The 26,513-nt window shown below is 41.4% G+C and overlaps 1 protein-coding gene across 3 annotated transcripts; it reads left to right on the top strand.

The window, feature by feature from the left end:
* The first annotated feature begins 77 nt into the window (after positions 1 to 77).
* VAMP7 (vesicle associated membrane protein 7) lies at positions 78 to 24,577 on the top strand. Of its 3 annotated transcripts, XM_079961781.1 has the most exons (9): positions 226 to 250; positions 844 to 930; positions 15,046 to 15,204; positions 17,338 to 17,395; positions 18,418 to 18,555; positions 19,955 to 20,045; positions 20,571 to 20,638; positions 22,132 to 22,224; positions 22,693 to 24,577. In XM_079961781.1, exons 3-9 carry the CDS (start codon positions 15,059 to 15,061, stop codon positions 22,759 to 22,761), a joined length of 663 nt encoding a protein of 220 aa, XP_079817907.1. In that variant the 5' UTR covers positions 226 to 250; positions 844 to 930; positions 15,046 to 15,058; the 3' UTR covers positions 22,762 to 24,577. The 3 variants fall into 3 exon arrangements, with proteins under 3 accessions (XP_079817908.1, XP_079817906.1, XP_079817907.1); XM_079961782.1 differs by lacking the exons at positions 226 to 250; positions 844 to 930 and adding an exon at positions 78 to 207; XM_079961780.1 differs by lacking the exon at positions 844 to 930 and having other exon boundaries at positions 99 to 250.
* Positions 24,578 to 26,513: the final 1,936 nt, after the last annotated feature.

The raw sequence follows: 26,513 nt of genomic DNA, 5'->3' as shown, positions 1-26,513 counted from the left end.
CTGCCGTACTTCCGATATGCGTTCCAACGGAAGGCAACAAGAACACGGGGGCGGGGTGTGCGTTTATAAATGTTTCCGCCCTCCCTCCGTGTTTGCTTTGGCTGTTGTTGTTTGGCAGTAGAACTCCATTTCCCAGAATCCCGCGCGGCGGTCAGAAGCGGAAGCTCACGTGCTGTGTTTGCTTGTCCTCCGAGAGACGCGACGCGGGTACGGGGAAGAGAAACGGGGTTCCGGGTGGGCTCCCAAGCAGGTAGGGAAAGGGCGGGCGGGCGGGCGCTCGGTTGTTGCCTGGTTGTTGTTGCTGTTGTTGTTGTGGTGGGGATTGCGCGGGGTGGGGAGTCACCTTCGTTTCCTCACCCCCTCCCTGCTACGAGGCCTGGATGTGGCTGCCGAGAGGAAAGGGAGCAGTGAGTTCCCTTCAGGGTAGAAACGCCCCCACCCCAGCTGTCGCTATGGCAACGCCCCCTCAAGGAAGGGTCGGTCTGCCCCCTCCCTTTGTGTGTGTGTGTGTGTGTGTTGAGGGGCGCTTGCACCCCCTGCCCTCTCTATGGGAATAAAGGGAGGGGGTCATTGCTTCTCACCACGTCCACCGTAGCTTGAGATTGGGATACAATTCGCTGTTTTTTCTCTCTGTGTATGTGTGTGTGTTTTAAAAAATATTTATATTTTATTGTGGAAATTACAGTAAGAAAGACAACAGCAATAGCACACTTGAAATTATGATGCAATATGATATATGGGTATATAAGGTAGTACCATTATCCCAGCAAATGTAAAATTATTAACAAGTCGTTATAATTTTTGTAAATGCATTCCAAATTGTCGTTCTATTTATCCACACAGAATCTTATCTAAAAGCAACCCGTTCGTATGTTGCTAGAGTTGTCGTATCTTCTGTCCGTTGATCAAAGGGCGTGTAGGAAATCTAGGGTGAGGATACCAGGCTGCTTAACCCACATAATCCCCAACTCCCACGAATCCTTGGGACTGTAAGTTATGCCTCAGGGAGCTATGGTTCCCAGCATCCTTCACACACTACAGTTGCTATCCTAGGATTTTTTTTTGGAGGGGGGAGTAATATGCTTTAAATATATACAGTGTGTGCACAGCCTAAAATAAAAAAGGAAGTGCTTTTTGTCTTATTAAGTGCTGGCCGCTAATTGCAATGCAATAGTTAGTGGAAGTGTGTTCAGCTAAAGGTGGAGTTAGTTTTATGAAAGCGAATGTTATTTGTTGTTACAACAGCATGATGAACAGATGCAGTGAAGTGTTTCGTGTGTCTTGACATTGTGACAGAAGCCTCCTGGATCATCATCCATCAGATAATGATCGTTATCATGACTGCTGGAGTTTTTAGTTGATGTTGATTGAATGTTTTTTATTATTATTGTGATTTGCATATGCAAAGTTGTGTGTTTGTTATTAATGCCAAGCTGCTTTGGAATAGTCACAAAAGGCAGCTTAGAAATATCTGAAATAGTAAAGTGGGTTATGGACTGTGAAAGCATATGCAATAATAAATGCATTGGTCTCTATAGTGCCACAGAGTAACTGTTTTCATTGTTACTGTTTTTTGTATGAGACTAATACAGGTACACTTCTGGAAATTATTATAATGATAAGCAGAAAGAAATGCTTCTCATCTCACATCCCTCACTTTTGAGGCAAGTTTAGATAGGGCCCTTCTCAATGTACATCTTATTTGACAGAGCATAAAAGGATAGGCCCCTGCAGTGACAAAATTAAAATTTCTCAAAAAGGAAAGATAGGGAGAACGAAGACAGCATAGAATCTTGGAGGAAGATGGAGGCAGTGGTAAAAATGATCAGACTATGTTTTCAGGAAATTTATTCATAATTTTCAAGTGTCTTACAAACCAGCAAGTTTTTTTTCTTTCTTGGTAAACATGGCACCTCTTATGAAGTACAAAAAAGACAAGTTCTTGTTTCAAGGAGTTTGCAATTTACATTCTTTTTATTAATTTTCACATTAGATCACCAAAAAGAAAAACAAATCAACGGTTACAACAGTTGTAAAAAACCCCAACACACACAAAAAAGAAAACTAAATAAATATCAATACATAACGTATAAACAATGTCGATTTCCATTACGCTTCTTTGTCTTCTCATTTATATCTTTAAGTATTTTAATCATTCTTCTACACATCTATTGACTTCCATCCCTCCCGGTTTCAGGCTTCTTAGTATGAATAGTTTGTTTCTCCTGCAGTTGATAGTTATAATGATTTGCACATCGTAAGATCTATATCAGTCCTGCTATAGTTTTTAGGTTCTTGTAATTCCCTTCAATATAAATCATAAATTTATTCCAGTCATTAATAAACTTTGTATTCTTTTGGTTTCTAATTTTTTGTGTCATTTTTGCAAGTTCTACAAATTCGAATAACTTTGTTTGCCAATCACTAATTGGTGGGATACTTTGGCTTTTCCAATTTTGGGCAATTAATAATCTAGCGGCAGCTGTAGCATACTGGAATAATGTCTTATCTTCTTTTTTAATTTCGTCCCCAATTATTCCCAGAAGAAAAGCCTCTGGTCTTTTGGGAAATGTATATTTAAATAGTTTTTTTTAACTCATTGTAAATATATTCCCAGTATTTCTTCATTTCGTCGCATGTCCACCACATGTGGAAAAAATTACCTTCTTTAGTTTTACACTTCCAACAAAACTTATTCCCTGTCTTGTACATTTTCCCTAGCTTTGCTGGGGTAATGTACCACCTGTACATCATCTTTTCTAAATTTTCCCTCAGTGTTACACATGCCATGAATTTCATTCCGCTAGTCCATAAATTCAGCCACTTATCATACTCTATATTATATCCCAGATCCATTGCCCATCTTGTCATGACCTCCTTTATTTCCTCATCTTTGGTGTCCCATTCTAATAGTATATCATACATTTTAGATAATAATTTGGATTTACCCTCTATTATTTCTATCTGAAATTTGGATTTCTTCTCATTCATCCCTACTTTTTTATGTTCTGTCCATATTGCGTTTATTTGGTGGAATTGTAACCAGCTTGTTAATTTCTCTTTCAGCTCCTCATATGTTCTCATCCTCCATCCACTTTCTGATCTTATTAGTAGGTCCTCATAAGTAAACCTTTTTCCTTCCATATTGGTTTTTTTGATCACTGAAATATCGATTGGTGATAGCCACCAGGGTGTTTTCCATTCAAGGAGTTTTTTATTCTTCTCCCACACTTCATATAGAGGCCCCCTAATAATATGACTGGGGGACGCAGGTGGCGCTGTGGGTAAAAGCCTCAGTGCCTAGGGCTTGCCGATCGAAAGGTCGGCGGTTCGAATCCCTGTGGCGGGGTGCGCTCCCGTCGTTCGGTCCCAGCGCCTGCCAACCTAGCAGTTCGAAAGCACCCCCGGGTGCAAGTAGATAAATAGGGACCGCTTACTAGCGGGAAGGTAAACGGCGTTTCTGTGTGCAGCTCTGGCTCGCCAGAGCAGCGATGTCACGCTGGCCACGTGACCCGGAAGTCTCTCCGGACAGCGCTGGCCCCCGGCCTCTTGAGTGAGATGGGCGCACCAACCCCAGAGTCTGGCAAGACTGGCCCGTACGGGCAGGGGTACCTTTACCTTTTTAATAATATGACTAGAAAACCCTTTATGTACTTTTTCTTTGTTTTGCCATAGGTAGGCATGCCAGCCGAACCTATTGTCGAACCCCTCGAGGTCTAATAAGTCAGTATTTTCCAAATTGATCCAATCTTTGATCCAACAAAGGCAGGCTGCCTCAAAATATAATTTTAGGTTGGGTACCGAGAATCCCCCTCTTTCTTTCCGGTCTGTAAGAAGTTTGAATCTAATTCTTGGCCTTTTTCCTTGCCATATGAATTTCGAAAGAGTTTTTTGCCAATCTGTAAACATTTTAGAGCCTCTGATCACGGGGATGTTTTGAAACAAAAACAGCATTCTTGGAAGTAAGTTCATTTTTATTGCCGCCATCCTTCCCATCCACGAGAGTTTCACTCTGCTCCAGGTATCCAGGTCTTTCTTAATCTGCTTCCATGTCGTAAGGTAGTTGTCTTGAATCAAGTTTATCTTTTTAGTAGTTAACCAAATTCCCAGATACTTTATTTTTTTTGCCACTTTAATTCCATACTGTAATTCTAGCTTTTCATTTTCATCCTTTTGCAAATTCTTCGTTAAAATTTTGGTCTTTAATTTATTCAGTTTGAAACCAGATACCTTACCAAATTCTTCTAACATCTCCAAGGCCTTACCAACGCTTTCTTGTGGGTTTTCCAGGGATAGCATCAAGTCGTCGGCATACGCTTTTAACTTATACTCCTTTGTTCCTATTTTGATCCCACGGATCTCTGATGTTACTCTTATTTTATTTGTGATTACCTCTAGTGCCATAATAAATAGAAGCGGGGATAGAGGGCAACCCTGTCTTGTTCCTTTTTCAATTTTAAATGAGTTTGTTAAGTTATTATTTATAATCAGTTTTGCAGATTGTTTCGAGTATATTGCTTTTATTCCGTTCATGAACTCGCCCTCTAGCCCCGCTTTTTCCATGCTCTTCAATAGGAACTGCCAAGAGACGTTATCAAATGCCTTTTCAGCATCGATAAAAATCAGCGCCGCGGGTATCTCATTCTTACATTCCAAGTACTCAATAATGTTTATAGCGTGCCTTACGTTATCTCTAAGTTGCCTATTTGGAAGAAATCCTGCCTGATCTTTATGTATTAAATTTACTAGACATTTCTTAAGTCTGCTTGCCAACACCTCTGCGAAGATTTTATAATCATTATTTAATAGTGATATCGGTCTATAGTTCTTAATATTCAGTTTGTCCATATCTGGTTTAGGGATCATCGTTATATAAGCCTCTTTCCAGGACTCTGGAATCTTTCCTCCTTTCAATATCTTATTCATGGTGTCACATAGCACTGGTGTTAATTGGTGTTCTAATACTTTATAGTATTTGGCTGATAATCCGTCCGGTCCTGGGGCTTTTCCTGGTTTCATTTTCTTTATTGCCTCCTGGATCTCTTCTATTTTTATGGGATTATTTAATTGGTATCTTTCTTCATCTGTTATGGTCTTCCCACTATAGTCTTCTAAATATTTTTCTATTTGGGCTATTCCTTTCTCTTCTTTTTTATACAGCTTCTCATAGAATTTGAGGAAATTCTCTTTTATTTCTTTTGGATCTTCAATCAAGTGCTCTTCTACTTTTATCTTATTTATTACACTTTGTTCTTGCCTTCTTCTCAATTGCCATGCTAATAATTTGCCCGTTTTGTTTGCTGATTCGAAATATTTTTGTTTCGTTACTTTGATTTTCCATTCTATTTCTTGACTTGTTAACATTGAATATTGAGATTGTAACATTTTTGTTGTTTGCCTGTTTTGATCATCGTTGGGGTTTGTTATTAATTTTTTCTCACACTCTCTTATCTGATTGAGAATTTCCTCCTTCTTTTGTTCTCTTACTTTCCTCCTGTAGCTGTTTTGCTGTATAAAAAACCCTCTTAAAACCGCTTTACTAGCGTCCCAGACTATGTCCAGACTTGTCCCAGTATTGAGATTCAGGGTAAAGTATTCTTTTAAGGTGGTTTTGGCTTTTTCCACAACCTCCTCGTTTTCTAATAGGTATTCATTTATTCTCCATCTGAAACCGCCCTGTGATTTACCTTTTATTTCCAATATAACCGAGTTATGGTCCGAGAGAGTTCTTGGTTGAATTTCGCAATTTGTAGTTCTTAATGCAAGCTCTCTAGAGACCCAGATTTGATCAATTCTACTCCAACTCTTATGTGGTTCTGAGAAGAAGGTGAATTGCTTCTCTATTGCATGTTTGTGTCTCCAAATGTCTATTAAATCTAAGTTTTCTTCCAAGTTCTTAAAGGATTTTGGCAGCTTCCCTTGTTTATTTTTCCCCTTTCCTAATTGTTTATCTAATTCCAGTTCCAGCACTCCATTAAAGTCTCCCATTAGGATCGTCTTATTAGATTCCAACTCCAATAGCATTTGTTCCAGTTTCTTAAAGAATTCTGGCTTGTTCGAATTTGGGGCGTATATGTTTATCACATTAAGCTTTTCACCTTGGAAGTTAATTTGTACTCCCAAGATCCTTCCTTCATTATCTCTACAGATCACTTTGGGGTCCCATTTTTCTTTCACATATATCGCCACCCCTCTTTTCTTTTCCGTTGTGCAATTTATAAACCCAACTCCCAACTTTTTATGTACCAGGATATGTTTATGTTTTTTACACACGTGTGTCTCCTGTAAACAGATTACGTCTAATTTCTTTCTTTTCAACACATTTATAATTTTATTCCTTTTGGTTTTTTCATTCAGACCATTCACATTCCACGACAGAAATTTTAAGTTCATTATAATGACTACTTTTCGGTCTACAAATAATTAGTGTTTTAAATTCGAGTGGTTTTGTTTTCTCTGTTCTCCTCCTCTTCTTCTTCTACCTCTTCTGCTACTACCTCTTCTTCTTCTTCTTCTTCGTCTGCTTCCTCCCCTCTACCTCTCTCTTCTTGGTCCTTTCCTCTTTCTTTTTTCCTTCTTCTCTCCTCTGTATCCTCGTTTCTTCCTTCATATCTCTCTTCTATTCTTCCTAGCTCTTTCTCATATCTACGCAGAAATTTCTTCACTTCTTGCATCTCGGTGATCCTGAATCTTTTGTCTTTGTAAAAAAAGGAGATTCCTTCAGGGAACTCCCATCTATATTGTATATTGTTCTTTTTTAGGACATTTACCAATTGTTTATAACCTTCCCTTTTGCGCAGGAGTCTGGTTGGTATCTCTTTAAAGATGATGATTGGTCTGCCGTCAATGACTAATTTTTTTTGATAGCTTCTTTTTAATATCAAATTTTTCATCTCTATCGAGTTAAAGATAACCAAGCAGTCTCCTGCAATTTTCCTTAATTTCACTTGTTTTGTCTTTATTTTAATTCTGAAAGCGTTTTCCATCGTATATGCAACCTCTTCTTCTTTCAATTCTAACCATTTCGCTAGCTCTTTGATCATTTTTTCCTTAATATTTTCATTTATCTCTTCACCTACTCCCCTAAATTTCAAATTTAATTGTTTTTGTTTCATATCGATCATCGCCAGATTGTCTAAGATTTGGTCCTGGTTTTTATTTAGTTCTCCTATCTCATCCCTTATCCTGTCTGTCTCCTTTCTTTGTTCTTTCATTTCTTTCTGTATTTTTTTATTTGTTTCCTCCATGGCCTTTGACCGACTTGCCAAGTCTTTGATTTTGCTTGACAGTTCTCCAACTGCACCCTCTATTCTCTTATCTATTAACTCATGCATCTCTCCTAGTTTTTTTTCCATATGTATTTCACTCTGTTTGAACTCCTCTTTTATTTTTAACCATAAGATGTCTAAGTCCTTTATCTCTTCTTGTCGGGATGCTTTCCTTTCCAATGGTGTTCCTCCTGCCTTTTTTCCTTCTTTCCCTGCCATTTTCTCTTTCACTGGTTTTAAATTAAATCTCCTACAATACTTATTCTCTCCCCTAAAGGGCACACACTCTAAGCTCTATCTAATTAATTATCGAGCAATGAGTTCAAAAACACTCTCTTAGACACTCTCCCCTAGGGGGCGCACACTCTGAATTCTGTCTAATTAATTATCGAGCAGCGGATTCACGAACACTCCTTTAATCATTCAGAAGGAATGTATGAAAGTCAACTCTATACTTATAATAGATCAGGCTCGTCTTTAGACACTTTAAATTCCAATAAATTCATTTATATTGATAAATTAACTTAGATAGTTTCAATGTCCTATCAAACTTGCTATAAGGCTTTTATAATAAGAGAGAGGAAAAAACCAGACAGAATATACAATATCAAAACCAAACAAGATCAACAAAGCAACCAACCGATGATAAGAACAGCAGCAGAAATTTAGCTTTTATCTAATTTTGTCTTATGTGGGGGCTCTTTTTCCTTCTTTCTATTTAAACTTCAGCCAGTTTAGCCAGGTTAGTCCAGTTCTAAATTTTTACTAGGATACCTTAATTATTATTTAAGAGTTAGGCCCCCCAAAAAGGTCTCTCCAGCTAAGAGAGGAGTGAAGATATCAAAGTAGTTCTCAAAGAGAAAATTTATCACTAAATAGGTAGATAAGAGGTGAGCCCAGTCTCTGCTGCACAATTCAATGATGTCCACACATTTGGGGTTCCACAGGTGGAAAAGAGGGAGGGCTAGATTTTTACTTAGCTTCTACCTCCTCAGGTCTGTGTTCTTCAGCCACTTGCTGGCTTAATCCAATATCAGGTTATACAAATCGGGGGGAAAAAGAAAAAAAAATAAGAAAAACAACAACCCCCCAAAAAAACCCCCAAAAAACAAAAAGCAGCCCAATGTCCTGAAGTCCTGAGAAAATCGCCAAAGGTCCCGCAAACCAAGGGTCCAAAAAAAAGGAGAGAAGAGAGGAACCAAATATCAAATGTATAACTATATCCTCCAATACTCTGGGTATATTCCTCTTTCAAATATATTTCAGCTCCACCGAAATCCACATATCAGAGCCTTTGAGGGACTCGTGTTTTCAGTCCAAATTGTTCAGAAAGGAGGAAGGAGGAAGCTACTCTTTAAACTGAAGTCCATAAGTAAATCCAAATAGTTCTCTATAGCTCATAGGAACGAAGCAGGAAGAGAGGAGACAAAACTCCAGCTTCATTAAAGGAGGAAGGGGGAGGTTGCTTCCAGATTTTAAAAAAAAAAAAATTAAAGGAGAAGAGGAGGGAAAGAAAGATTTGCCCTCTTGTTTAATCCTATAAGAACTTCCATAATTAACTTCAAAAACAGAGGGGGCAGGTAAAGATTTAAGTTGTTTATTTATTCCGTCCTTTCTCCTGTCTCTTCTTTCCCCCTTGCGTTTCTGTATCTCGTTTGTAACTTCAGAATGTTTCTCCTTTATAACCACTGTATTCCGTTTATTCCCTTATTTTAGTATCTTCTCCCCCAAAAGAAATACAAAGTCTCTAGAGGTCTGTTCAGTTACTTTTATAATACTTTGTTTCCTTTGCCTCGCTAAATAAGTTGCTGAGGACTTTCACTCTTCTGTTCTCCACAGCGGGCGCTTAGTCACTTCCTTTCTTCTCTCTTACGATTATATGCCCTGCGCCATATTTGCTCTGAAACAACAGGTCGGGTTCCTCACTTTAAATCCCTTTTCATCCAGTTCTCACTTAGTGCTTAATCCAAATTTTCCGTTCAAGATTACTCCAAAAGCACTAAGGATTCTGTTCTTAAAGTTACGGAGATTTGTCGCTTTTTCAGTGGGAGCTAGAGGCATTGCTGCACGGGGTCTGCAGAGCTTACCATTTCGCGTTTCTCAGTCCCGCCGCTCTCGGATACTTAAAAAAAACCCGAAAAAGCTTCGGAACCACTCCAACGCTGCTGGATGGCTAATCCCTCAGGGGGGCCCCCCCATGAGGTTTTGGGGGTCGCAGTGCCTTTGTGTCGCCCCCAAGCCCCCGTGAAGCTCGGAAAAGCTCTCAGCGGCTTTTTCCGCGCTCCCTGCTGCTAGCGATCCCAAACCGGAAGTCAAGGAGTTTGCAATTTACATTTTGCACGGTAAATGAATATAGGAAAAGAAGTGAGATTGATTTGAGGGTAAATAGGAAGAATGAGTGCTCAGTCTAGTTATATCGACTTAAGCTTAGTTTTAGTGGTGGGGTTCAACTGAAGCTTTCATTGAAAAGATTTTGAGGAAGGATTTATTTTTTATTTTTTTTAAATAATATTTATTAAAGATTTTCAAATATAACAAAAAAAGAAAAACATCCAAATTTAAAACCTTATTTTCATTGGCTTCTTTCCAGGACTTCCCCTCCCCTCCCCCTCTTGTATTCCACTTCTTTCAAATAGATTCAACAAATTCTTACCCCAAATTTTAAAATTATTATCATTGGCCCAATTTAAAAAATATTTTCCCATCCCCTAAAATCGACCTGTTCCCTTCCACGAGTTCCCCTCTTTAATATGCAATACAGATTAAGATAAACAGAAAAATAGAAAAAAGAATAAAATGTAATTTAACACCCTTTGGATTCCAAATTTCCCTCCCCCCCCTTCCCGGTTGCGTTCCCAATGTCCGTCACTGTCTACTGTCATCCTGGAGCTCCCACATCTAAACCACAGTCCTTCACCAATCCCCTTTGCCGTCTTTTTATTAGTCTTTGCCGTCTTTTGGTCATCTTTGATTTCACATGTCCGATCTTGGAAGGAGTCTATCTTCCAACTTTATCCAGTTCTTGTTATTCTTGTTGTTCTTATTGTTCTCTCTCCTCCTCTTTTTTTTTCCCCCTGCTCTCCTGCAGAAATGTTCTAATTCCAAAAAGTTTCTAATTCCTCTGCAGAGGCTTTGTTATTCAGGAACAAAACATTACGTCAAGTCCCTTCCATTCTTCAATAGATAAATCTATTGTCTCCTTTAGTGTGTAGACCTCTGTAGACAAAATAGTGTTCCATTTCTGCAGTTTCCCAGGCGATAAAAAGTCCTATTCAAATTCAATGCCAACAATACTTGTAGTGTCCCACAGCTCCTCTAGAGGGATTATAATAACTCAGTTTCCTTCCCGATCAGACCCAACAGTCAAAGTAACTTATTATTCCTTGTTTTAAACAATTTATATCCAATTTGTAACAAATGTGGCCAGCAAAGTCCTCGTAACAAAGTTCTCTTTTTGTTCTTCCACTTTGACAGCTCCTTTGACAGCTGTCAAAACCTCTATTTCTCCTCTCCCGGCGCTCTTACGGATCGCTCCCGGGGTTTCCGGGGGGGGGGTTGCATTTTAGTTCACATTCCACTTTTCTCCTCCAGCCCAGTCTTATAATTTTCCATCATGAAGTTAATAACTTTATCAAAAAAAAAAGGTTGCGCTCGATCTTAGTTGTCAAATCCTTTGTTTTAGCTCCTCTACAACAGGGGGGAGGCTGACTTCCTTTTTGCACCTCCCCCGCTCGCTCCGAATTTAAAAAGAATTTTTCCCCTTTTTTAATCCAAGTTATAATTACTCACGGGTTATTCTTTTAAAGTCCAAATTTTCAATGGAAGAAGTCAGCGCTCTCCGTCGAATGGCATGCGGCTTCGCTCGGCAGGGGAAGCGGAGGACTCACAGCACCACCACCCCCCGGTCACCCGCTCCGCAGCCTTTAAAAAGGCTCCTTCGCGGGTCGGGGGGCGCAAACGGTGCCCGCCGAGTCACCATGCCCATGGGTTTCAGCGCCCATGGTTTTTAAGGGTCCCTGCATCGCCGGCGCGGTAGAACCCAGCCCCTGCCGAGCAGGCTCCCTCCGGAGCTCGGAGGGAGTCCGCCATTCGGCGATGGCGCCAACCCGGAAGTCGATTTTGAGGAAGGATTTAGAAATATTCTGAGGCAACATCACCAAAACAAGCACTTCCTTAATAATTTATCTGGATCCCAGATATGTAGTAACTGCTTATTTGTGCTGAACAATGCATTCAGGAGCCTGAATTATTGCTAGTGGAAGTATCAGCTACCAAATTTCTGACAGTCACAAATCTGTTAATTTTTAAATTATATCTCACCTTTTCTCCAATGAACTCAAGGTGGTATATGTGGCCTTTATTCCTGCTGTTATATAAACAAAAAACCACTATGTGATAGGTTTGCCTGTGAGAGAATGACTAGTCCAAAGTCATTCTGTGAGCTTCATGTCTGAGTAGAATTTGAATCTGGGTACAGCCCCCAGTCCTAGTCCAGTCGTTGCACCTGCCAGGGAAATAGGGGAAATGTGGAGGAGAAGTTGATAACAATTAGGTGTGGTGTGTGACTGACATTCAAAGTGGGCAAGTCCAGCTGAACTTTCAAGGCAAAGTCTGAAGATTCTGAGCAGCAGAAAAACTGACGCTTCTCTACATTTCTGCTTTGAGACTTGTCAGTGTCCACTTTTCTGTGAAACTTCTCTTTGCAGATATGTGAAGCGCAGACTGTAATTGCAGAATGGGGTGGGTGGTGGAAATATGTAGCTTATTTTCAGTATTGTCATGGGTACTTTCCCATAGATGTCTGATTTGCACAACCATTCAGCGCATCGAATTACAATGGCCCCTGCTAAGCGGACAGAAAGAATTGCATTTTCTCCGCAACAGTATATTGCAGTCTGCTTAAATAATCATGCAACATCCTCCAAACTGAAAAACTTAATTGAGAAGGTAACATCTGCACCCAGTGCAAGCAATGAGTGGGGACTTTCAGTTGTGCTGAATAAGGGAAAAGGACTGGAAGGAACTTTGGACTTTAATATGGGTCTAGAACACAAACAAAAGAAAACAAGTGATGTTGGCCAGGCAAATAGAAGGCATTTAAACTGTTGGGGGAAGCATGCAAGAAAGACCCTTCTTGGCTGGATCAAGTTGAGCAACAGCTGCTGCCTTTAGCAAGATAGGGAGCTAGGAAGTGGTTGGGAGATACCACATTAAACTGCCTTATATTTGTGCGGTTTTGTGCAAGAAGCAGGGTTGAATAAAACCTGGGACTTTTCAAACCTTTTCAACACAAGGTCAACAGCATGGGAAATGGATAGTAATAAAAAAGGCAAAGCTTACACTGAGCAAGTGTGGCTTTTGCCTGTTACATCTAGGAGGTGAGGAGGGTCTTCTAGATCAGATTGTGTGCCTTTTCGCCATGCCCGGGACTTCTGAGCATTCTTGAATACCAGAGCTCCTCTCCTTAAAGCTTTGGCAGAGGGCAAAAATTAATACATCACTTAAAGAGTAGTGAAGGCAGTTTGATTGTTTCTTTGCTGTATTCAAAAATGCTTGCTTTTTCTGTCCTGGAGGCAAGCTCTGAAAGCAGCTCTGCAGATTTCCAGCATGGTTTCTAGTTGGCATCTCATTCCACCTGGAGCAATCTGTATTATTGTTTTTAAACTGTGCAGTTAATTAAGACAAGACTTGAAACGATAACAAGGTTAGCTTACTCACCAATCCAGCATTTAACTTGTTGTTCTGTATACATTTATTGCATTAGTTGTAAAGGTACATTCACTTTGAAGGTGCAGTGCTCCTGTCCAACACTCAAAAATATGAGAAAAATAAGAAATTCTTCTAACAGTGTTCTGAAGAACAGGATGATGGTGTGAATTTGGAAACATGCTTGAGGAGAACAGTTAAAGTAGACAGTTTAGTCTCACCAGTTTGAAAACGAGCAAGAGGAAAATGTATGCTGAATACCCACAGAGTGTGGAACGTGAGTGTAGATGGCACAGAGAAATGTCCATGGTTCTAAGGATGGATGTAATGTGATCTGTAGTTGCAAACTAAGTTAGGTTGGTCCAGGTATAGAGGTACTTAGTGGCTCTCCTCCTCTCCCCCCTTCTTAAAGGAACTGAATTCCAATGGAAACAAATAATGGGAATCTCTGAGCAGCGCTGGAATGTCACTTTAGGTTTGCTCTAGCTTTCAGTGGTTGGAGTTGCAAAACCTTTGGAAAGAGGAATGCTGTGATTGTTCCATGTGGAAATTTTAATGTATGCAGTATCTATAGGAAACTGAAATTTATTCACTATCTAGGGACCCACAGCTCACTGCTCCTATGACTGCTTCTTTGTTTGAGTTTTCCTTTCTGTGCCAGATGTTTGGTTCCATAAGCATCTTGAGGTGGTCAGGTGGCTAGTTGGATTGAATCATGTGCTCCTTTGCTTACCAACACACACACACACACACACACAATCACTGGAGATGACCTGGTGTTTTGTTCATGCCATGGGGAGACTGAGAACTGTTGTTGAAGCTGGAATAGCACTGCTTCATATTTGCCACTGGTAGGCATGTAATTGACATTAGTTGCAGGCTTTGTAGGCCAGTTGAAGTGTCACATATATTCACATTTTTCATAGGGAGCTTTAGAGTCAATACTTTGTGGACAACAGCCAATATTAATTTAATCCTTAAAAAGTAGACTTTATGGGGATGGTGCTAGTTCAGCAAATATGAGTTTGAGCAGATTAAGGCATAACATGTAAATTTGTGTCCTCCTGACTAGTTAATATGTTCGATGATGTGGTATTTACTGTACACTGAGTTGGACCTTGCACTTGCCTGTAAATATACATAATTGAGCATCTGTACCATTAAAGTTGCAGAAAAATTCTCTACGTGTCTCAAGGATGAACAATACTGAGCTAGATGGACAGACCCCTTTCCTGTTTACCTCCCCGGCAGGAGTTCTTGGTGTGTGTAGAGGAACCTACTAATAACCCACTACTGTGTGAAACATGACCTCCACATAGCACCAGTAACATGTGAACAAACCTCTTAAAAGACCTGGAGAGGACTTTGTTTAGTTATACAACCTGCAATGGAATGATAATATGTGACTCTCATTTAAGGCAATATGCCATATGCATTTATGATACTCAAAACAATTCTAAAAAGGGCAGTATGCCAATCACTTTCAGATTCTCTCAAATACTTAGATGAGTTCTTGCAGAGAACTCAGAAAGTCCTTAGTCAAATTCCACTTGGATTGCCACATAGGCAAGGATTATCAGATAGGATGATGCTCTGCGTGGCTGTTGCCTTTCGTTTTCCCTGAATGGTGCCTAGCGCCAGCTCTCTTCAATAGAAGTGTCTGCAGGTCTGAGCATCTTCTTCCTCCTCCTTCCACCTGCAGCAACAATGATGTTCTCATTTTGGTCCCCCATTCCTTGTGTCCTGCAACAACTATTAATTTCAGAATGCAAAGCTCTTAGGAGTGAATGCAAGTGATGCAGACTTTGGGTGAGGGGAAAGGGGGAAAAATAATTGTTGCAAGCAGCTCTTGTGATGTTGCTTATCTAAAATGTGGATTTCTGCCGATGATAGTTAAAACTGGCTGTGGTTTGCAAGATATCTGAAAAGTGCAGAACCACCAATGCTCTGTTGCTGTGTGTTTCTTTTGCTCTTGGCTGCACACTTAAGAAGATGGGGCAGCGACTGAGGTGTGTGTGTGCTTTGCTCTGATAGGCAAAAGTTTTCTTATGCATTTTTTTTTCCTTTGTAGCCAGCCTACAGCCATGGCTATCCTGTTTGCAGTTGTAGCCAGGGGCTCCACGATCCTGGCCAAACACGCTTGGTGTGGAGGAAACTTCCTAGAGGTGACGGAGCAGATCCTGGCCAAAATACCCTCTGAGAACAACAAACTCACCTACTCCCATGGAAAGTGAGTACTACTCTGGGGAGAAAGGAAGTGGCAGGGTGGGAGAAATGGATCTGTTGCAGATGAGGAAATAAAGTGGGATGGGATGGTGGTGGTTGCTCATGAAAAGGTTGGTGTGATAGTCCCAGGTGATATGCTGCTGATCTAGGAATGCTTCCCAGATCCATTCTGTTATGTTCTCCAACTAGAGCAGTGGTTAGGGGCAGGCCTGCCTTGATCAGTATATGACCATGTGTTTATCTAGCAGCACTGGAACAAATCACCTAAAGAGGAGACTCCTTTCATAAACTACTGTTCTCAGTTCTGTCTCCTGGAGTTTTGAATCTGCTTACTTTTTGTAAACATAAATGTTATTTAATCAAATCAAATTGATGCTATCAATATCTCAAGGACCACCTCTCTCCATATGCACCTACCTGGACCTTGAGATCATCCTCTGAGGCCCTTTTTCATGTGCCTCCTCCATGAGACGTCCAGAGGATGGCAACATGAGAAGGGACCTTTTCTGCAGTAGCTCCATGTTTGTGGAATACTCTTCCCAGAGAGATTTGACTGGTGCCTCCGTAATAAATGTTTAGGCGCCAGGCAGAAATGTTCCCTTTAGCCAGGCCTTTGGCTAAGTAACATCCAATACCATTTTAGTTGTGTTGTGGGAGGAGGGCTTGCTAAAAAAAATTGTTCTTATTTTTAATGTGCATTTTGTGTTCTTTTATATTATAATTTTATGTTGTGAACCACCTTGAAATCTACAGATGAAAAGTGGCCTTCTACTACTATTACTACTACTACTACTAATACATTATTGCAGGGGTGGGGAATATCAGGCCTGGGGGCCAAATATAGCCCTAAGGGCTGTTCCCAGGCCATGCCTCTCACAAGCCCTGCTTCACACTCTTCTTGAGAGTTTTTGCCTAGCTGGAACAGGTCCTTCAACTCTGATAATGTCTCTTGCCTACCTGAATGGAGGAGGGAGAGTAGTGTGTATAGAAACCTACTGTATAAATGTAAAATTTACATATATTGCTCCCTACATGTTTGCCTCTGGCTGCACTCACCAATAGCATGCAATCCTGGAAGGCGGCTTGGGAGAAAATAAGGCCCTTAGGCAGAAAACAGTTTCCGGGCACAAATAAAAGTGTTGGTGCTGACCTTTAAAGCCTTCTCCACCCCCGACATTCAGCCTCTGCACTAAGGTCCTTCTCCGAGGGTCTTCTGGTGCTTCCCTCACTGTGAGAAGTAAACTTACAGGGAACCAAGCAGAGAGCAAACTTAGCAGTGGCGCCTGCCCTGTGGAATGCCCTCCCATCAGATGTCAAGGAGGTAAAGAACTGCACAACTTTAGGCAGCCCTGTATAGGGAAGTTTTTTAATGTTTAATGCTTTATTGTGTTTTTAATTTTTGTTGGGAGCTGCCTAGAGTCAGTCAGATGGGCAATTATTATTATTATTATTATTATTATTATTATTATTATTATTTATTAATTCCCACCCCTGCATTATTGTAGAAGAGTTTGTATTCATGTGATTTAATTCAAACGCATGAGGGAAGTTGCACTATCCACAGTTCTTACAGAGAACTATAAATGGTTGGGCTTCTCATTCTGTTGAAGTCTTCTCATGATCTCCTAGCTTCCCAACTACCAGTTTACTGATTGAGTCCAGGGAATGCTTTGGGGTAAAATAACACTGTTCCATGATTGATGCCAAGTAGGTGTGCCCCACCTCAGGATGGGAGTTCTAACTTCTGTGTGAAATGAAAATGTGCTAGCAAAAGCTTTGCCTGCTTGGATCCATGTTGGAAACGTGGTTATGTTTGATGTTTCTGCTTTGTGTTTGGTGCTATTCAGTAATGGCTTTTGCACCATGTGAATATAGCTTTGTTTTCAGGTAATTTTGTTTTCAAGTTTTCTCCATGTTTTGAGGAATTGGTTGGCTGTCTTGTCTTTGAGACACTGAATTAATGGGGTCTGGTTGCCAGCAGAAGAAATTTTTTAATGTATGAATTTAGTGCAAACTTAGACCTGTGTGCTTGAAATGCCATTGAGTGTATGGCAACATATGGCCTAGTAGCTGTTATGTCAAAATCTATACCTGCCTACTTCTTTAAACATGGTTCTGGTATCTTGTCTTCCTCTAGCTATCTGTTTCACTACATCTGCCAGGACCGGATTATATACCTCTGCATCACTGATGATGTAAGTATGTAGGACAAAAATGTATTTCTGTGCTCTTTGAAGGTGATTGCTGGAAATGCCCAATGGGGCCCAAATACTGTAGAGTTGCTACATATCTTCATTATGTAGAGCAAGGTCTAGACCAGCAGTGGCTATCCTATGGCCTTCCACATGTTGTTGGACTACAACTCTTGGCATCACTGACTCTTAGCCATGGTAGCTGGGGCTGGTGGGAAATGAAGTCCATCAGCATCTGGAAGGCCACAGGTTAGTCACCCCTGGGCTGGATCTTATTTTACACACTGAATATATGCAGCAACACCGCCCCCGCAGTGCAATCCAGGCCTTGTAGTTAAGGTTTAAGAAGTGTGCATACTTGGCTGCATGAAAAAATATTGGCCCTTTTTCCACCAGCAGGTTCTACCCTTCCAGCTCTCATCTCTATCTAGGTCTTTGCAGGCTTACTTGCTTGTGTCTTGTTTGTATTGAAGACTCTAGTGTGGCTAGTGAGAGAATTTGCTTTTGCTTTGTACCCCCATCTTTCTGCTTAAATAGCTTTCTGGCAATTTTTGCTGTGACAGTGTTCTGAGGTTATTTTGTTTGGAGAACAAAAGTTCTTGTGGGCCCCATCTTCCAGCAGTGCCCAACCAGGTGCCCCTGTGGTTTGTCCCCAACACCTCCTGTTTAGATATACATTGGTTTACGAACTTAATCCGTTCCAGAAGTCCCTTCTTAAACCAAAGCATTCTTAAACCAAGGCGCACTTTCCTATAGCAGCGGGGGACTCAATTTACAAATGGAACACACTCAACAGGAAGCAAAACATGTTCTGCTTCCATGGCAAAGTTCACAAACCAAAACACCTACTTCCGGGTTTGCAGCGTTCTTAATCCAAGTTGTTCATAAACTAAGCTGTTCTTAAACCAAGGTACCACTGTACTGCCCATGTACACTGAGTTTCCGTTTTGCAGTCACAGTTCATAGCTGTTAATGCACCTATCCTAAGTGCATTTGTTGCTCTGATGAATTTGTTCTGCTTTTAGGACTTTGAGCGTTCCAGAGCTTTCACGTTCCTGAATGAAATCAAGAAGCGGTTTCAGACCACCTATGGCTCCCGTGCACAAACAGCTCTGCCATATGCCATGAACAGCGAGTTTTCCAGTGTTCTGGCTGCACAGCTGGTGAGGTTCATTGGTGTCAGTCTGCTGGACACAGCATTCAACTATAGAGTACCTGATGTTGGGAATAGGTCTGTGCTTGGCTAATTATCCTGTAGCTAGATCAGGGCCTCCCCAGGCTTCTAATACTGGTGGCACACTTCTTTTATTTAAAATGGGCAGTGATTTTTTATTCAACCTCAAAAGATAGCTTCCTTGAATGCATTATAGTAAAAGGGGGTAAACTCTGCTCTTAGAAGAACCTGCATCGTTGTGTTTCTGAGGAAGATTCTTGGATTCTGCCTTTCTACCTCCAGAACTGAGGTGCTCAAGGTAGCTTAACATAATGAATTAATAAAAACAATGCAACAGTCTTTTAGATCAAGAATTGCAGGCAAACCCATAAAAAGTGAAAAAGCAGTAACTGACCTAAAGTTAACACTGAAAATAACTGAGACGAAAACAAGGAGAATCCTATGCAGCAGACAAATTGAAAGCACGCAGCAAAAGAAGCCATTCAAGGCGATGGCAGAACTCTGAAGTAGGAACCTCATGAAATTATCTTGGAGCTCATATGGTTTCATTGTTTGTGTAGTTATTTAAGTGTGGTAGCTTAAGCTATTAAGGACAATGACTGGCTCATTGAATTGCACCTATAAATGAACAAGTAGGTAGTGTGATTAGTACAGTTTGGGAATAGCATGCTCCCCAAACATGACAACAGTCAGAACACTTGCAGAGCATTTTGGACTGGTTGATGATCTTCATGGGTAGCCCCATAGAGGGTATGTTAATATTAATTCAGCCCAGCTGTAACAAAGGCATGTGTGACTTTTGGAAGCTCCATGATCTTCAGGGTTAGGCACAGCTGGCACAACATTCAAACCTGAACAAAAGCATTCTGGCTACTGTCATTGCTTGGACATCAGGAGCACTCCCAACCTGATATTTCAGTGGAAATCCAATCCAAAACAGGCAGTCACCCTATCATTGGGTTGGTTGGACCTCAGATGGAGAGCATTTCTATTTTGTCCTGATTGCAGTAACTTGTGCAGCAATGCTTTAAGCAGATTCTTCTGTTGGTTGGTATTCCGGACTTATGGTGCTGGTCTGCCCTGAAACATAGCTTAGGAATTTTGGGGCTAAATGCTGAGTAGATAAATCTCAGATCAGCCAGTAGAGGGAAACCTTCTTTAAGTTACAGTACTGGAAAGCACAGAGATGAATTGTTCTGAGGGCTGAAGAAGCAACTAAAGTGGAGCTGAGGGTCACCCTGCCCAGCTCTTAATGCTGAGGATAGTTCCTTTTATGAGAGGATCCTGTTGGACTTTTCTGATTGCTCTACAGAGACTTTACTTTCTCTTGCTTCATCAAATTAAGCAAGAACCAGAAATTCGTTACATCTGCTCTTCCTTTCATGCAGAAGTACCACTCAGAGAACAAGGGCCCTGACCAGGTGGCAGAGACACAGGCCCAGGTGGACGAGCTGAAAGGGATCATGGTCCGCAACATAGGTATTGTAGCGCTCATTGGCATAAAGATGGTGCAAGGTCCTGCATGTGTACTGAGGATGAAACGGCTTGGGTGTGATGAGAGTCCCTTTCTTGCAGTAGCATAGCTGTGCTTCTGCCTGGACCTTGATTTGTTGTGGGAAAGATCAGTATGGGAAAGGAGGGATGGCTCTCTTTGTTGGCTGTCACACTCTTGCACAGCTCTTGTACAGCTGACTCACCTGGCAAAAAGGTTACATAGGACAAAATACAAGCTGCTTGTTCTACTTGCAGTCTGCCATCGCCCTGAACCTGGCATGGAGCTGACCCTTATGCTGCTAGCCCCTTTGCCTTGTGCTCTGCTGTTGCAGATCTTGCTCTGAGGTAGGGTAAAACCCACCACATACCTGCCCCAGAGATCAAGAGTACAATGCCCTTGCAGTCGGCCACTGTTTGTGGTCTTGAGGGTAAGCCGCCTGTTTAGCTAACAGCAGGAAGGGAGGCGTTTCCTCCCCATTGGATTCTCACTGTAGCCTTTCTTCATCCCAGATCTGGTGGCCCAAAGGGGAGAAAAGCTGGAGTTGCTGATAGACAAAACTGAAAATCTTGTGGATTCGGTAAGTTCTGGAATTGGCAGGGGAATTGGTTGGGTTTTTAGGGTACGTATAACACACATGCAAAAAAAGGCAGGATTAAAAGGGAAGACTTCCCAGCTCTCAGGCTTTTGCTGTATTTCCATCTTAAGAAAATGCTTTGAAAGAAGTAGCATACAGATGTGGGGCTGGGAGGTGAGCAAATCGGGTGATGCTTTTTCTCAGAGCAGCCACTCCTTAGAACATACGTTGCGTGTTCTCAGGTCACACAAGACCTTCTAACCTAGGTGTTCAGAACAAAATTAGTTAATGTTTGATAGGATGCTGTTTAACCTAGCAGAACTTTAGCTTGGCAGACCAAAACAGCAGAGTGGAGGTTGCCAGCTGCTGTCCTTAGATAGCTAGACCCTTCATAGTCCAAGTGTAAATTAGAAATGTGTGTTCGGAAATAAAACTAAGAGAAGTGAAGAGTGGGTGCATTTTGAGGATTTCTCTAAAGCCCAGGCTAGAGAAGCTTCCAGACCAAGACAGTGTAATGACCCTCCTCGTGCCAGAATTTATCCTGGTGCTAGGCTGTTTTTTTGTCCTATGTGAAAAGCAAGTTGAGGGTGAGAAAGCCGTTGCATGGTGCACAGTAGGAAGAGATTGAGAACATTATCTGTTCAGGGCATAGGAAATTATCACAAGGATCAGAAAAGAAGAACCGGACTAATGAACAGGGTCACTTTTTGCTGTAATTTGTGAATGGATTATAGATTCCCAAGTGGAGTTCAAATTCTCCAGTGTGCAAAACAGGGCCCAATCAATGGTTCTGACCCTGAGACCAGGTGCTTCTAATGGTTGAGGCATCTTTCTGGGGGAGTGATCCTTGCAGAAGGGTTGCTTATTCTAGGGGAGAGTAATGACAACTAGACCCGCTTAAATGTTCATTTGAGTGTATTGGAAGCAAATTAAAACTTGCCTATTCTTATATGTTGAGGCTGAATTGCAAAACCAAGTAATAGCTGGGCAAGCTTTGCAGGGGATGCAGTGTTCAAAACTCACACTGTTATAGGCACATTTAGCAGCTGAATTTCATTAGCATTAGCAGTTTCTGAGCTCTGGGTGCAGTACTGCACCTAAGATTTCCGATTAAAACTGCAGAGTGGAAGGAAAGGAGGAGCTTTTTCTGTCTCCCCACTTCCAGCTACTCTCTGAAGACTGGAGAAGAGACCCTCTTGAGAATATTAGGGGGGTGGGCAGGGGAAGGACTAGACCATGGGAACAATGAGCATAATATTTTAGCTGTACGTAGTTTATTCAGTTTAGCTTTGTATTTTTGTTATAAAAAAGCATGCCTAGACATTCTGTTGTTGCACCCATAACCTAGGATTAAGGTGCCATTTAGCTCCTAGCTTTCATATCTCAGTTTCTAACACGGGGGGATGGCTAGGGAGAAACTGGCATGGACTTTTACAAAAGGCTAAGATGGTGTTGGATGTCTGATAGCATGCATCTCGTCTGTGCTTTTCCCATAGTCCGTCACTTTCAAAACAACCAGCAGAAACCTGGCTAGAGCGATGTGCATGAAGAACCTCAAGCTCACCATCATAATCACCATAGTATCCATTGTAAGTTGTTGTTCACATCAGACATTTGGGGGGGGGGGTTACACTTGAGTCTAGATCTCAGTGTAAAATGAAATAAACTGATGTTTATCTCTGTCCTACACTGCAAAGGTGAATTGTTGGGGTATTCTGTGTAGTCCTTTATAGTACTTGTCCCTCCTTGTGGCTGGTTCCCTTTATCTCTCCTATGCCCCCATTCTTTCCAGGCCTTTTGGAAGGAACATTATAGCTAGGATGAATTAAGCAATAGGTCTGTATAATTTTGAGTGCCTTTGGTACCCTTAAACTCCTGGATTCCAGTATTTTACTTTTTGTCCAGAAGTGACAAATATGGCCTTTGAACAGCCACCCCCCAAGCAAGAGGGAAACTTAAGGCAACCTTGGTTGAAATGTAGAGTGGCTCTCTTTACAACTATTGGGCAGTGTGCACATTTTGTCATGCACACTAAAGTGACTGTATCTTCTCCACAGGTCATAATTTACATCATTGTGTCAGCTGCTTGTGGTGGGCTCTCGTGGCCATATTGTGTCCACAAGTAGCTGTTGGAACACGTCTACATGAGAGCACACATGAGCAAGAATTTCTGAAGGAACGACCCTCATAAAACAAACATGGACCTCCTTGCTCTTCATCCTTCCAGGACACTCAGGTCTTTTTGCCTTATCACCCCAAAAGGGCCTGTGTGGGACCCCAAGCCAGAGGGAGGCATCTTTCTTTTAAACCTACCTACTTGAAGGGAGTTTTGTCTTTTAATTGCAAGGCTTCCCAAGAGTTAAGGAAAGTGGTTGACATTGGGAGGGTCTAAACATACTTCTGTATTACCATGCTTTGCACTTTACTGTCCTGATTCCTGGGAGGAGGGGAGAGCTGATGGTCATTTGTCCTGTTCATCCTTTGGCCCTTGAGGGGGCAATGTGGGTGGGACCACCGAAGCCAATGGGTTCCTGTTTACATACCGTAGCCCAGATGCATGTGATCAGCTCCTCCCACAATTGCTTTCCCAGTGGTGCCTTTCCTAAACTCATGTCAGGCTGTGACTTGTCCTTGGAGGAGCCTCCTGTGGCCACCTGATGTGCACACTGGTGGGCTCTGCTTTGTGACTTGGGTGATTGCCAAGTGTGTAATGTTTCAATGTTGTTGTAATGTATCTGCTCTGTAGTGTTAAGTGTTTTTTCTCCTGCCTGGTTTGGAATGTTTTCAGTCTGGAAAAAGTGCTCGGCTCAGGCTCCACCTGCAGGGTCAGTGAGAAGGGGCTAAAATATTGCTCCAGTGAACAAAGCCCTGTAACAGAGCACTTGCACAATGCACAACATAAGCTATTAGTCAACTTGATTCTGAATGGGGTGGGGAGGGGAGGGTTCTTAACAGGCAATGCGTAAAGTCAGATGACGGGCCAGAAAACAACACAGAGATCCTCATCTGCTGATCTGGGGGAGGGGCAGGGGGAAGGCTGAAAAGAGCTGCTTAAGGCTTACTCAAAATTCCCATGGAATCAACCCATCAAGTACTTTCTCTCCCCCTCGCCCCCACCCCCCACCCCTGTCATGCATTGCCCTAATTGCATACAGGAGTTTCACATCATTGTCAGCTGCTGGTAGATTGCGCAAATGCAATTGGATGCCATTTCAAAGCTTGTATGCATGCTGAGTGCACTCCTGGACACTTTGGAGTGATTTTTGTGGCAGACTCTACCCGGGAGCTAAAGCTTCTATGGGATCTTGCACTAAAAATAAAGGGCTGCTGTTTGAAATGTTGGTGGGCAAGGCAAGATTGCAGTCCCAATGGGATACTCTACATATGCTGCCCCAAGACCTCAAACTGACAAGATACTTTGGCTGTCTTCATCCTTGTGTGTTGGGAGTATAGGACAAGAACAAATTATATAGGAAATGAACACTGATTTGTGCTGGTTACAGCAGCCATAGGACATTTAAACGTTCCTCCTCCCCAGGTTTATATGCTACTGAAGAACTGAGGCAACTCCCTAAAGTAGGGTGGCACTTTGCCACTCCCTCTGTGCTGTTCTTTTACTAATGCTTTTTTTCTGTAATGAGGTAATTTTCAACAGCAACATAGGTGAGTGTTGCTTTATGCCCTATCTACTGTGCTGCAGAAGTTGGGCTATCCTGGGCATGTCCTCACTTGCCAGAGCCTGCTATCTGAGAAGGGCTCCCCTAATATTTTTTCCAGGCACATGTCAATGTTCACTTAATTGTGCATGTTTCAGAATTAGTTGGTAGCAGTTAATTTTCTTATTTTTGTTGCCTTTATGTAAAACCTTTAAGAGAAACAGCTTCTTCCTGTTTTAAAATTACACTGATGCATTGTACAATAAAGTTAATCTGTTTGAATAAACCTGTTGTACAAATAATTGATGTGAACCTTTGCGGGGGAGCTTACTGTTTTTCTTGAATGACATTAAAATCTTAGAAACGTAATATGGGATCATCTCAGCTGTAGGTAGTGCATTGAGAAAGGGAATGTGTATGGTAGATATATGTGGAAGTCACACAGTATGTTAAAACGCTTCTGAGGAACTTTCACTGTATTCTGCGAGATACTTGCTTTAAAAAGGAAAGTGGCCTGTAAATTACTGAAGCACGCACCAATGCATGGTCAAATAACCTTCAAACTGTCACACTTCAATTTTACCACTGCAAAAGTAGCTTTTGTGAGGAGGGGAGAAGATTTTACTACTTCTAGCTTAATTCCAGTTACTTTAACGACATTCTTAGTAGTGATCCTGTGCCTTTACAGTTGTTATTCCATCATCTCATGAAGACACACCTCTTTCCTAGGCTTTAGAAGAGTTGAGGTACATGTACAGTTGGAATCATAGGTTTGCACAGTTGGAAGGGACTCTGAGGGTAATTAGTCAAACCCCCTTCAATGCTGGAATCTCCATTAAAGCATACCTTCTGTATCTCTCTGCCTTGAGACTTCATGAAAGGCAGAATACAAATAACATACTGCGCAAGCTGGTAGTGTTGTAGAACTATATTGTAGACTCACTTCTGCAATTGGAATGTGCATCTGTGATGTTGCACCTCACCCTCAGATGTCTGGATTGAGGGTATATTAAGCTTAGTCTAGATCTTGCTTTTTGGCAATATAATAGCTGAAAACAGCTTTATTTTTATAAATGGGCAGTCACTAGTACTTGAGTTGGCTTGCTCTTCTACCTTTGAGCATTGTTTACTATGAATACATCCTGTTTTGTTATTTTTGTTAAGTTAGGCTAAGTCCAGCTTTATTCACAAGCATGACTGTCCACTCCACTCTTCTGCTTATTATTAGTTAACTCTTAGCTGCAAGTTACTGTTAATTACTAGTTCAGATTTATTACCAACAAGCCCATCCCACTTAATTGCTAAATTTAAATAGTTAGTTCAGCTGCTGCCATTTCAGTGACAACATTAATATACAAGTACTGAAGTAAAAGCTTTCATTATTTGAGGGCAATATTCCTCCCGCAGAATACCTACATATAATTAACTTTCCCAGAGACTTACACCAAATGCAGGTCTTTTCATGGGAATTCACATTATCCTCAAGGCAAGACAGTGCCATAGGGAAGGGTTTTTTTGCTTTTACAAAAGAAACCATACAGCCCCACTCTGTGCACATACCCCTTTGAAATAATAATATTATAATAATTTATTATTTATACCCCGCACATCTGGCTGGGTTTCCCCAGCCACTCTGGGCGGCTTCCAACAAAACACTAAAATACAATAACCTATTAAACATTAAAAGCTTCCCTAAAGACAGAACTTTAGTATTAAATAGAAGGTAGGTATTAACTACAATATCAAGTCACATTGGTGGCAGGAACTAGGAGTGGCAGGCCAGTTTGCATTCCCAGGTATGATTGTGTTGTATTTATAGCAAGCACCAGCAGGCACTGATTTAGCTGAAAATTCAATTTCCTTCATTAAAAACAGTAAAATATAACGAGTTGTACAAAAAGCAGAAAAGTAGGATTTTAGTATCTGAGATTACTAGTTGAGAAACATCAAGCACTTGTTCTGCTTTCAGATACCTACAATAGATTACTGCAGCACATTATGTGGGACTGCCTCTGAAGAGAGTTAAGAAACTTCAGCTGGTGCAGAATTCAGTGGCAAGGTGGCTTGAGCATATTACACCAATCCTGGCCCGACTGCACTGGCTGCCAATTAGTTTACATGTTCATTTCAAACTGCTGGGTTTGTCCTAGAAAGTTTTGGACCACCTCTTCCCATATACTCCAACACAGACTCTGCAATCATCGTCAGAGGTCCTTCTGTGC

The sequence above is a fragment of the Podarcis cretensis genome (genome assembly GCF_951804945.1).
Source record: "Podarcis cretensis genome assembly, chromosome: Z".
Lineage (NCBI taxonomy): Eukaryota > Metazoa > Chordata > Lepidosauria > Squamata > Lacertidae > Podarcis > Podarcis cretensis.
The sequence above is the reverse complement of the archived record's forward strand: the minus strand, read 5'-3'. Positions and strand labels throughout refer to the sequence as shown.